Consider the following 13,241-nt stretch of genomic DNA (forward strand, 5'->3'; position numbering starts at 1 on the left):
AAAGTGACTCTAAACTGAAAGTATCATCTAGGTACTATGAAAGTAGCTGATTTTGTATTTCGTCACATACAATCTTGATAGCAGTTTTTTGTGTTTTTAGCCTTACAGTTTTAAATTAGCTGCTACTAAAATTTTTAGCATAGGTTATCTGTTTCTTTACTCTCCAAAACAAGAAAAGTTGGGAAAGTATGTATAAATGCAGTAGAAGTGTAAAGTGTGTGTTAAAGTGTTATGAATGTGAAGTGATCCAGAGGACACAGAAAGTTGCATGGAAACAGATTATTTTCAGGAGATTCTTGCTTGGACTTGCCTCTGCCAGATGTGAAACTTTATTTAGGACAAGTCACACTTTTAAAAAAATCATTCTTGAATTAGAGATAAACTGCTTGAAGTTTGCAGGGATTTTTTTTTTTTTTTGAATCCTTAGTTTTGAAGGCAGGTTGTGTAATGAAGGTGAAAGAAACCACACCGGCCTCTATGTACGAGCTTTCTAATATGAGAACAGAATTCCTGTATATATTAGTGCCAAGCCTGATCACAAAGATACAAAATGCCACCAACCTGAAACTTAACTGCTGAAACTTCAAGCCTATCAATTATTGGTATTTCTTTTAAATAAACTAACACATTTCAGTAAAGCAGTGAAAAAGGATAAAGTCTGACAAAGTTAAGCAGGACTTGTTGGCTTCCATTTTTATTTATGTGCCTATTTTCTGGAAATCTTGGGGTTTAAGTAAAAAGTCAGCATTTTGTTAGCCTGTAGCATCCTTCAGACTTTGATCCTGCAGTCAGTTCCGCACAGGGTACTGCTTTAGCCTGCTCAGCTCAGCCAGGTTCTGGTATTGCCAGTGGTGGTAACGTCATATGAGGAGAGTCTCTAAGAATCAGCTTTAATGGATTATATCTGTTAGAAATTAAACTAGTCAGGGAAGGTTTGCGTTTACCCAAGTGTAAGGTAAGACTGTAGAAGTTGCTTTGGGAGAGCAGAGAGGTCCAGATTATTGGGGATGGGAGTTGAGGAATTCTTTCCTTCATTGATTTCGCTAAGTCTACATAGTTCGGGGGTTTTTTTTTGGTTTTTTTTTTTTTTTTTAAAGGTGTTTGATTTACGCCAGTGTCATCGTCAGATGCAGCAGCAGGCTGCCACTGCCCAAGCTGCTGCTGCTGCTCAAGCTGCAGCAGTAGCCGGAAACATCCCTGGACCAGGATCAGTAGGTGGAATAGCCCCAGCCATTAGTAAGTACATTAACTGCTTGGTCTCCTTCTTTCCTTACCTGAAAACAAATAGCACAGCTCTCCCTCATAACAGCACCCCCCACCCATCCACCCACTGCCCCTGCGACAGTACAAATGAACTTGGAACGAGGTAGCGGGATTGGGGCGAGGTGGGGCTGGGGTGGCATCCTGGTAAGTCTGTACTCATTCACTTTGTACCTGCTCCACACACCAGGTTTCGCTCTGTAGTCTTCAGGGAATGTTGGATATGGAAGTGGCTGCTTACTGTACTGCAAGAAGTGTGGCAGTACAACAGAAAACTTGTTATATACGAGGTCAAATAGCATAACGCTATTACTTTAAACAGAGATACTTTTGGCTGCTTAGACCCGAGCTTGAAAAATGATCTTTGAGATCTAAGCTCATAAAAATGTTACTGAAAACAATGGGGATTACTGGGCAACAAAGTCCTTGACTAGGTTTAGGGAAACTTAATATTAAGATTCTTGAGAAGAGGAAGAAGAGAGTGTGAGGGTGGTTTTCTCTCTCTTTTCTTTTTCCTTTTTTCTTTTTTTAAAGTTATTCTGGGCTAGAGTTTTCTCAGTTACTAAATTCTAGATCCTTGAAATTGTACCTAAGTGCTTTCAAAAGTATAAGCACTTACATGTCTCAGGCTGCTTTATGTGCCATAGTCTTTTCTGGATTCCTTGTATTGCCATGTGGCTCTTTCCAGCTATCCTACAAATTGCTGAAGGCATTTTGGGGAATGTATTTAACTTTTGTCCTAGCCTACTTGCAATTTGAAGTTTGCCAGCTGTATTCCTTTTTTATTTTATTAGATGTAAGTAGTGTAACTTGTTAATCCGGCTACCTGCAGGTGGTCAGTCTGAGTTCTTATGCTGAAAATACAGCATTTGGCAAACCTCAAGAATAAGTATTTTTTGACTGTATTTGCTAAATAAGGTTTACATGCATTGTATCACATAAGAGATTGGGTTTCATCATGTCTGCTTTATTATAAGGAGTTTTCTATTTCAGCACCCTTTCAAGATTGCAGAATGATGAAAAAAAATCTAATTGGAAGAAATGCAAAATAATTGCTGTGTTCATTATAGCAGAGATCTAGAAATGTGGATTGGCCTTGGCTGTGGTGAGAGGGAACTGTACATGAAGAAAGAGCCAAGCAAACAGGAATGGCTAAACAAACAGATGATAAAAGAACATGTCTGTGAACACTTACTTGAAACCTCTCCTGTTTAGGTTTGTCAGCTGCTGCTGGAATTGGTGTAGATGACCTTCGCCGCTTATGCATACTCAGGATGAGTTTTGTAAAAGGTTGGGGACCTGATTATCCAAGACAGAGCATCAAAGAGACACCGTGCTGGATTGAAATTCACTTACACCGTGCCCTCCAGCTTCTAGATGAAGTACTTCATACCATGCCTATTGCAGACCCACAACCTTTAGACTGAGATCCCTCTGCTGCACTGCTGTGGGCCATTATATTGTGAGGATGGTGGATTGTAAAATACAATTCTGTTTATAACCTGAAGATATATTTTACTTTTGTTCTGCTTAATCTTCTAAAACCAGGTTTTAAAAATGTGTTTGCCGCCTTGCTCTTAGCAGAAAGAAACTGAACATGCAGAATTTGGATTTCAGTTATTTTCAGAACTTAATTGTCATAACACATGGCTCAGGGCTTAAAGTGAAAGGTAAACGCCTTATAGAGACTTTACAGTATTGGGTTTGTTCCCTTTGAAACTTTCCTTCTCTATTATGGCATCTTGGTGATAAGCCTCACGGGAGCCTTTTGTACGCAGAATATATATTATATATATATTTATATCTGAAAATTCCTTCTAATAGTTATAAACATTTACCTTACAGCAACTTTAAAATTCCAACTGATTTGTGATGTTCTTTTTAGGGAACAATAGTTAACAGAAGACTTCTTTATTTTATTGACTATCTTGTTATGATTTTTCCAGATTAAAACGTAGAAGCTGCCAAAAAGTGAGGGATGAGACATACGTTGTTGGCATTGATTAAAAATAGCGAGGAAAAGAAATGTGGCTTTTCCTTCACTAGTTTTTAAAAAAGATATCTTAGATTTTTATTTATATAGACACGTGAGTTTTAAAACACTAAAGGAAATGGATACTTTCAGTGCTGGCACTCAATTTAAATATAACATGAAATACCCAGTCTGCAAAGTTGCCACTGAAATTGCATAATGAGTACCTAATGGCAGGAACATATTTTCATAACTACTACTGACTTCTATGATTTTACTCAAGTAAAACTTGGCAGGTATTTTAAAAAGTTGCATGACTTTTTACTTCCATATACCATTAAATCATGTGTAATACTACATCAGTATTTAGGATCCAGTTTTTGTATCTGTTCACCATTTCCACTCAGGGCAAGATGGCAAACTTGTTTTTATACCTCTCGGTTATTTTAAGCCCTATGCCATCAATGACCGTATCAATTGGCAATGACTTTGTATAGAGAATTTATAGTAGAAAAAATGCAAATGTATTGACTGTATGACAGATACAATATGTATGCTTTCTCTCTAGTTAATAGTATAAATAAAATTATGAAAACCCTGATTTTTATAAATTTAGTTTGCTTCTATTATGTAATTCTGCACCTTGAAACCATTGATCTTGAGTGATGGATTACTTTCCTTTGCAAGACCGGCGGCAGCAGCAGCAGCCAGTAGTGGTAGGAATTTTTGTTCGTTTAAACTTGCCAGGAAGCAAGGCCGATTTTTCTTACTTTCACTGCTTCTCAGTAAAAGCATGTCCTGAGGGTATCTCTCTTGGCTATTTGATGGGGTATGAAGAGGGAGCAGGAATTCCTTATTTTTCAGCATGCGTGTAGGGAGTTGGAGCTTAGTTAAACTGGCTTAGAAGTACGTAGACTCCGACTTAAGTCCTTCAAGCGCTGCCAGTTTGGTCTGCCTGCCGTGCTGTACTGAGCCGGCCTGGCAGCACAGCTGTAGTGGTTAACATAAGTAGAAGTCTTTGGAAGAGATTATTCAGAAGCTTTTTGCCAAGTTTCTTGCATAGTTTCAGGAATCTGTAGAGGGCTATGACACACGGTGTTTAGGTATTGCTTCCCCCATACTCTGAAATTCTTACGAAAGAAGTCAGCAGTCGTTGTTTCTGTCTCAGGCGTGGAAGCGCAGAAGACAGATGACTTCGGAGTGATGGCCAGAAATGGATGAGTTTTCTCTGTATTTTCATTAACAGTGTTGCCTTCTTCAGACTAACTTCTTAATGAGCTCGCTTTTTTTTCCCCTCTTATGTGGCAGCTTCTTGATGTTTGGAAAAACAGCGTTTGCTTTTCTCAAGGCCTTTAGTTTAAAACCTTTTTCATTTTCCTTTCTCTCCTAATGATCTAGTTTGTGCGAAAAGCAAGCTTCTTCAGATTCTTGACGAACGCTTTCAGTAGAGGATTCTGACTACACCCTCAGAGAAGCTTATTAACCAGCAGCTCGGTTACTCTTCATCCACAACAGAAAACTTGCTTCGGGGGAAGAAATGAAAAGCCTGACTACACGTTCTTCTTGCCAACCTCCCTTTTGAATTGTTGGCCCTGCTCTTACTGCTGGGTTCGAGGTGCCTCGGCTTTTGGGAAGCATCTGCCCTTCTGACTGATGAATGGCTTGTAACACACCGTTCATTTGATTAGGAGTCCATGAACTTACTCCCTGTTTAACTTTGTGGTTTTGCAAGGTGCTTATCTGGGTGGATGACTGATCTGTATACGGCTACTTCACAGAAAACCCTCTGTACCAGTTGCTTACCTTTTGATTGTGTCAAACTTTGATAAAATAGTGAAAGATTGCTTCTGCCTGTTGGTGTTCTTGCCTGTATTACAGTCTGAAAGAATTCAGCTGTTAAGACTAGGGTTTTTTTGCAGATGTTTTGCAAGTCTCCTTAAGTCCCTACCTTCAGTGAATGGTACCTACAGTGTAGTATTTACACGGCCAAAAACCTTCAGAATAGAACAACAAAATAATATCAGATGAGTTTATCAGAACCAAGAAATCACAGGCTCCACATCTGGAGAAGTCTGAACGTTGTGTGAGGCAGTAAAAATACTGAAGTGGCATTCATCTTATCCAGCGGGCACGTACCGATAAGATGCAATCGTAACTGTTCAAGGGCAAAATGAGAGACTCGCATTCTTAGTTTTTAATATGCCTTTAACTTAATTTTTGTACTTTTATTTCTTATGACAAGGCGCAAAAGGCAGCGCATAATGGATTGGAAACCCTTCAGCAGCAGCACATTGAATCTTTGACAGTCTTGCATTTATGTCTTTTTCTGAGATTCAAAAAAGAGCTACAGCTCCTTGGCAGCCGTGACGATCCCCATACGCACTGTAGGCAGGGATGTCAAGAATGCCAGAATCGCGTCTCCTCTTCAGCTCTGAAAAATCTCAAGTTCAGTGAATTCAACAAGTATTTTTTCAGCTAGCAATCTCTTCACGATCCCGTTCCCATGTCTGCTCTGCTTAGTTCTTTCGATGAAGTAATTACCCCTGTGTTTCTCACCCTCAGTTATGCGCTCCTCAAAAAAGGCATTGTGCTGGAGTACTTTTGTAATGTCGCTTCATGTACTGGAGAGCTGGGATTAGCACCGGAAGGTTTAGACGGCTTTAGCCGTGTTATTGTTAGTTTTGAAAGCGAGGGCGTTTAAAGTTAACAGGGTAGAGATGTAGGAGAGGAAACCTTTTCGCTGGAACGGTTTAAAAATACACAATTCGAACAGGAATCCCTTGGACGGAGCTGTAACGGCTAAGCGGTGCTGGTTAGAAACGGTTGTTCCTTGCGTCGCTCTTCTGGGCTTGATGAGGACGATGTGCTGAGGGAGCTGACCCCACTGGCTGCGATAGCAATCGCTTCATTAAGGGCTCTGGCGTACCGAAGACCTGGGAATTACTCTGGCTGCTTTATAGAGAGGGACCGAAAGCAGGAAGGAGACAGCGGTCTCCCCCAGTCACCCAGCAGGTCTGTAGCAGCAGTAGTCGTTGAACCTGTGTCCAACTCCTGTGCCTTACCTTTTGAGACCATCTTACTTCTCGTGACACTTTCCGAAGACGACCGTGTCCTCTCTGCGTAGCTCAGGAACGACTGCCTCAATTCTTTTACTAGGAACCATTAAAAAATTCCTATGCCAGTGTATATAGGGGGGGCTTCTGCCTCTGAACCCTTCAAATGTTGTTTACGTCTTGATGGTGGTCTTTATTGAGACATCTTTAATCTCTTCTTTGAAGAGTAAGCGCTTTAGAAAGGACTGTCTCCTTGATTTGCATTTTTACTCTGCTACGCGGAGTGACTGGGATCGCTGGTCACTTCTTTAATGCAACCAGTTAAAGACAGCCAGATGGGTGTTCCTCTAAGTGGGATTCAGACTTCATTTAAGAAATCCTCTTCCCCCCGCCGCCCCCCTTCTCCTGTCAGGCCCCATGCTACTCAACATCTGCTCTGTAAAATGGTAAGACGCTTAGTTGTCAGGTATTGTTAAGGACACAGTTTTTGAGAGGTTACTTTCTCTTTGTTTTCTAAAGTAAGACTTAAACATGAGAAGCGACGGTCTTGCCTGGTCCTGCTGATAACGGGAGCGTTTCCATGACTGCTGACAGGTTTTTGAGGACCGTGGCGCTGTTCTTGGGACTGAGATTTGCAAGTTGCCTGTCGTAGGGCATTTGCGTTATTCACGAGCACTAAGCTGCTTGCTTCTGCCCCTGACGCGGCTGCTCGGCACTTTGGTCCCGGACAGGGAAACGAAACCACTGGAAAGCACTTCTCCACCAGTCACGTAGGAGCTGGATGCTGAACGTGTCCTTGCGTTGTGTCATCCAGCTCCAAAACGCCCTTCTCGATCGTGCGTTTCTGAAAACGATCTGGGAGGCGCGACCGCGCCGAGTCAAAGCTGCCGCATACGATGCTGCTGAGGTCCCCAAGAACTGGCTTGGCGCTTCAGTGCTGTGAAAGCTTCACTTGGTGAGAGCTGGTGGAAAGCAGAACTGCTGCCGACAAAATCTCAAGAGGTTTTGGCGCTGTTGGCTGCTGTTGTGCCTTGTGAGTCATACATCGCTCCTAAATTTACAGGACTTAATTCTTTCAAGCTCACCAAAATCACCTAGCGCTTTCTTGCTCCAGTACCTTTTTCTGTGTCTTTGTGGTGAAGTTTGGTAGCACTACGAAGTTGTGATTCGGCTGGATTGAGAGCTGCGAAGTACCCGTAACCCAAAACTCACCGTGAGAGGGTTTTTTGAGCATGAAAGCCTAGTTAAGCATTTCTTCTTTTAGCCATTGCCTTTTGATAAGCGGTCAACAGAATTCCCAGTAGTTCCTTTGTAGCTTACTGTATGTTTTTCATTAGACCTAGTTTGTGGATAATATACTGTAGTTAACTTTCCTGAAATTCTGTAACAGAGTATGTTTTTGATTAAAAAAGGTAAAGATTCAAGTCTTTGGCTTCTTTATTTCCTTCAGTGGAGAGCTTTCACCCTGTTTCTGGCCGGCTATAAAAACTGCTAGCTGCAGTCTTGGACTGTGTCGTGGCGAGGAGAGCTCTCCGGGGCAGGACTGCGATTTCAGAGGATCCTCTTCTCGGAGTCCCGTGTGTCAGACACGTGGGTGCAACCAGCATCGAACCCAAAGCCAAGTGCAGCGTCCAGCGTGCTAGACTCTCTGGGCACCTGAAGGCACGCAGGTACCAGCCTGCCTCAAGCTGGTGGGGCACAACAATTTTGTGGGTGTTCATATTAATGGCAATCACTTTTTTTAAACCACCAGCCAAGCTCTGCGTGGGTGTGTGGTGGTCTTGGAGCAAGGACCAGAGACGAGAGCGAGTACCAGGTCTCTGCAGCCGTATGTGTCGGTGGGTGATCGCTATCCTGTGTTAAAAGGTGCACGGGAGAGCTCTGCTCCATCCGCTCCTGCAGTCGCCGGGCTGCAGAACTCCTCCCAGTAACCGAATAAAATACCAACCACCACAAGTCACGGGATGTAGGAATGAAGCAGGAGACAGGCGATGCGTTCGCAATGCTCTGGGTCTCTGCTGATCTCAGTAAGCAACTGCATCCCAAGGTGGAGAAAGGGAAGAAAAGGCAAAACGACCCTCTGAACCCCGATGATCTATGAGCAGGAGGCAGGGAGAAGATTCCTCCTTAAGCGCAGAGCCGGTGGCCTGTTTAGCTCCGAGCAGGAGCGGGTACGTCGGAGCGGCTGCAGTGCGCGCCCGCTCTGTCTGCAGCTGGGGCTTCACAGGTAGCTGCGGCGGGACGGAGGGCACCGGCGCAGAAGTCTTCGCGTGTCCTGAGGTGCCAGACTAATAACTGTAACGCAAATGGTGATACTTGTCCCCGAAACATCTTCCTGGATGTACGGAAACATCAAATACTCAAGTTCTCCCCGCAGATTAATGTCCTGTTGCCAAGACTCTCCTGTTCAGTTGCACAGTCCTTCTGTAACCTCATCGGTCGCCCCCTTAAACCAGTTGTAGCTCCTTACCCCTCCAGAAAGCTTTCCAGACTCGCCTTCCTGGCGCTGTTAGCAACCCTTTTGTAACTGCTGGCTGGTCGTGGCCAACGTAAAACCATTGCATCTGACACTGGTATTAGCCTCTAGAGCACTGAGCAACTATGTGCCGGCACACGATGCTGCATGTTTAACTCCCCTGACGTGACCGTGCGGCCGCAGGCTCAGCATAAATCCATGCCACAAAGCTAAAGCGAGACCCAAAAAGTCTTAGTCTGAGCACCAGCTCCTCCTGACCCGTCATCCTGCGGGTGAAGCGCGGGCTGCCCATTCTTGGCAGAAAGATCACGAGTCTGGATTGTATTTTTTTGTCTTTCCTTGGCCCGCACACACAAGCATTGTAGAAACACGTAGTTTTTTCCCCCCCTGCTGATGGCATGCACGCTGTACAGGGTGGGGGAGATGCTGTGCCGGGTGGGGAGGATGGAAGCACTGGGATTAAACTGCCTGGTACTCCCAGCTGAGCCCTGGCCCCGTTGCCAGCTGACGGTACAGCATATGCCCGCAGCAAAAATCCTTCTTTCAGCCTCATCCGTAGCCTTGCTGTGGGTCGATGCGGTTCCCAGGCCCTGCTAATGCCCTGCTTGGTCCCGCTCCCCAGCTGCAGCCCGGAGCTGCACAAAGCTGGGGAGGTTTGTGCTGGCAGATGTCACCAGCGCTTGAACTGTGACCCTTCCTAAATGGGCTCGTACGCTCACGGTGTTCGTGCTCGGCTGCGCCGGCAATTGGAGGCAGCAGATGGCCGGGGTGGCTGCGAGACCCCCGCGACGTCTCGGGGTGTTCAACAGCTGGGGGTGCACGAGTACACCCGGCTTTGTGCTTACCCGGCTGCTGGAGGGGGGGGGGGACCCCAACCCGCGCTGGGGCGGAGGGCAGGGTGGTGCCAGCCCGGCACGGTGAGCTGTGGCAATTTGAAATCTTGCAAAAACTAAGGGGTTTGGGGTTTGTTTTGGGGGGGGCATTGGTGGTGGTGGTGTGGTTTGGTTTTTTTTTTTTTTGCTTTACTTGCAGCCACACCACGGCAGAACCGGAGCTGCGGGCGTGCTGCTCCATAGCTGCTCCATAGCTGCTCCTGCAGCAGGGTGTGCGGAGATGGTGTCACGCGTGTGCGTGTGTGGTGTGTGTGCGCCCTTGGAAGCCTTTAAGGGACACGGGGCTGGTGGCTCCTGCGGCTGCCGGGGCCCCCTGGCATGGAAGTGCTGCAGCCGCTGAAGCTGTCCCGAGCTGACGAGCACGGCAGCTCCTCAGTGATACCCTGATGGCCGTGGCACTGTCCCACCTCGCGTTTGTACCTCTTGTCTGGGTCAAGAGGGCTTCTGCGCTGCCGGACGGGCTGGGGACGTCCCCGTCCCCACGCCAGCCCCCTGCCCACCCTGTTGCCTTTCGCATTCCCATGGCGGGGGCACTGGGGTGACCCAAGGGGAACAAGGCCGCCCTGCCGGGGAGCCTGGCCAGGGTGCTGCCTCAGGGCCATGGCCGTGCCCCGGCGGGGTGGTTTTTGGGGCTGCTGTGCGGTGCCGGACGCCTCGGGGCCTCCGGGGTGGGTGCCGCTAGATGTCCTTAGTGCTCCGTCTGCCACCGTGGGAAGCAGCTGCTGTGAGTGGGGGGAAAAAGGGGCCCGAGCCCACCCAGGGCCACAGCAGCCCCTCAGGCCCAGCCGAGGGGGCTCGCCGTGGCGATGGCGTTGCGGGGACCCGGTGGCTTCGGGAGCGGCGGCATCCCACAGCCGGTGAGGGCCACGTCCCCTTTCAGTCACGTTCTCCACGGCCATAGGATGTTAGCAGGGGATGGGGACACCCCCAGGTCAGCGCCTGACACTTTGGGGTGGTTTTGTTGATTTGAGGAGTCGGGGCGAAGCTCTTTCTCGCAGTAAATGCAGACAAAGCGGCGTTAAGCAGCACGGCCACGCTCAGGGCAGGCAAGCTGTCCCGCAGGCCTGAGGGTGACGGGTTTGGGTGCTGGGGCTGGCCCCGCAGCGCTCGGGGTGAGGCTGGCCCCCCCGGGCGCAGGGACGTGACCAAGGACACTCGGTATGGCGGTGGCAGAGGTGGGAGCGGCGGCGGGGGGTGGGGACCCATGGGGACACCCGGGCAGCCCGGGGCAGTGGCAGGCAGAGAGGAATGTGCCATCGAAACACCGCTCTCAGGTTAGCACGGGTTGCTGGAGCAGCCCCTGAGGAGGGGGCGGGCAGGGAGCATCCTCCCTGGGTGCTCCTGGGCAGCCGCCCCGATCAACTCGATCCATATATTTTATCTTTTTTTTTTGTTTGTTTTGTGTGGTTTTTTTGTCCCTTGAATTATGGACACAGAGTTGGTTGAGGAACCGATTTCACTCTTCCCCTGACTTCAGGCAGCCTGAAGTGCCCGGCTGCGCTGAACCACGGCTTCAGCCTCCACCTGCGCATCGTTCCTCCTCAAAGCATCGCGTTCAGAGAACAAAGCTGAGACTTTCCTTTTGCTTTTGCAGCTTTGCATTCCTCCCCGCCCCATCCCTTACACTCCCATGCTGTATTTCATGCCACGGAGCGGTCACCTGCCGGCCTCAGCGCGTGGGATTTCCTACAGCCCCTTGGTGCAGCTCATTTGCCCCTAAACCCGTTTGTTTTCTTTGCGACATCCTGCACCCCCAGCTCCTTCAGCTCCTTTTGCATTTATTATTTTAAATTTCACGCAAGCAGCTCCCGGAAACGTGCTGCAACTTCGGAAAAAATCGGGCCAAGGATATTTTGGGAAAAAAACCATGGCCCTGCTGCCAGCTGCCTGCACCTTGCCAGCACGACCCAACCTGCCACCCTGCCCACAGGTCCCAGCCGCAGAGGAAGGATGGAGCCTCTCCTGCAGCCTCTGCCACCAAAAAAATGCTCCCCGCCTTACCAGCACCGGCGGTTGTCCTGGTACCTGGTTGTCCTGGCAGCTCCAGTGAGCTGAACTGCTGCAGGACGGGGATTAGGAGGTGCCCGTGGGCAGGGAGCTCCTTCCTGGGACACCGGGCAGAGGCAGGAGCTCACTCACCCACGGGCGAGTTTCCCCCCCAAACTCTCCATCCCAACCATTCCAACCCCAAGCACCAGCTCAGCTCCTGCATCTTGATGCGTTGGCGGTCTCATCCCAAGGGAAGCATCGCCCTTCTACCTCTGCCAGAGCTACAGACGAGATAAGCATCCTCACTAGGCATGGAGAAGGGTGTTTTGGTTCCAAGGAGGGAGAGGATTTCTGAGTGCGGCTCCCTGCCCCAGTGTACCAGCCCAACTGCTTGCAGAAATGAAAGAACAGCATGAAGCACAAACGGGATTTTTTTTTTTTGTTTTTTTTAAACTTAAAGCATTTTGTTGCCAGCTCCTGAGCTGTACCTACTTGTCCCCAGCAGCAAGTTTAAACCCCGTGGATAGCTGAGCAGGAACAGCCTAACCCTGGCTGATTTTCAGGACCCAACGGGAGATGCTGAGCACGGGGACGTGCCGTTCCAGGCACAGCCTGCACTGCTTCCCACCCCGAGGTTCATACGACTGCTAGCGAGCAATATCTATCTATATCTGCAACACGAAGCAGAAAACAACCCCGAGTTCCTTCCCCAGCAGCTGGGAGAGCTTTCCCATCCCTCTTTCCCCCTTGCTCCCAACAAGGAGCCAGAGGAGGTTTCCCAGGGCAGGGACCGGGCGTTCGGACCAGCCAGATGCTGTTGCAGGAGGGCAGGGCTGAGAGACACCCTGCCAGATGAAGGTCCTGCGGGGCTTCTGCTTGATGCCAAACCAGCCTCGCCGATGCCAAACCAGCCTCGCCGATGCCAAACCAGCCTCGCCGGAGCCCTCCCTGCCTGGGGAGAGCTGCTGCAGGAGCTCCCGGGCCAGCGCAGAGCCCAGCCGGGAAAGCTTCAGGGGCTGAAAGGAAAAATTCAAGCTTAATGCTTCCTTAAAACTTCACTTTTTGAAATAAAATTGTTTAGCTCTCCTAACCAGCCCGGCTGGCAGCGGGGCAGACTGGCTCATGCCTGGTGGTGAGTGCTTTCCTTTCCATGAACAAGAGTTAAAATTCCAGGCGGGTTACTCACTCATCACAAGTGCTCCTGAGCATGGAAAAATAAATTCACGACAGCAAATTGAAGAAGTGGAGTTTTTTAAGCCCATGCCTGTCTTATGCAACTCCAAAGTAACCGCAGTGCTACTTGCTCTGCTAAATAAAACATGTTGGAGGGGTTGGGATTTAAGATGGTTGATGCACATCTAGAAGTAACGAGGTTACATCTCCCCGCTGCCTGAGGTTTTATGTCTGAGGCCTCTTGCTGCAACACTAAAACCGCCCCAAGACCCAAGTGAAGTAAATTTAACTACTCTTTGATCTCTTCCCAAGACTTACTATTAAAAAGGCAGTTAAAAAGAAATATTCTCCTCTCCGTCCTCCTGAAGAAAGTGAACAGAAAGTTTAGATTTGAGGACACGAGCTCCGGAGCGGTGGCTTTGAGG

The 13,241-nt window shown here is 48.1% G+C and overlaps 1 protein-coding gene across 3 annotated transcripts in view; it reads left to right on the top strand.

Annotated features, from left to right (window-relative positions):
• SMAD4 (SMAD family member 4) overlaps positions 1-7,709 on the top strand; it is a 29,322-nt gene extending 21,613 nt beyond the window's left edge. For all 3 annotated transcript variants that reach the window (XM_050913726.1, XM_050913727.1, XM_050913728.1), the window contains 2 exons: positions 1,098-1,236; positions 2,476-7,709. In XM_050913726.1, coding sequence (XP_050769683.1) covers positions 1,098-1,236; positions 2,476-2,687 — 351 coding nt within the window. In that variant the 3' untranslated portion in view covers positions 2,688-7,709. The remainder of the gene's footprint in view (positions 1-1,097; positions 1,237-2,475) is intronic.
• The last annotated feature ends 5,532 nt before the right edge of the window (positions 7,710-13,241 follow it).

The sequence above is a fragment of the Gymnogyps californianus genome, chromosome Z, assembly GCF_018139145.2.
Source record: "Gymnogyps californianus isolate 813 chromosome Z, ASM1813914v2, whole genome shotgun sequence".
NCBI classification, from domain to species: Eukaryota; Metazoa; Chordata; class Aves; order Accipitriformes; family Cathartidae; genus Gymnogyps; species Gymnogyps californianus.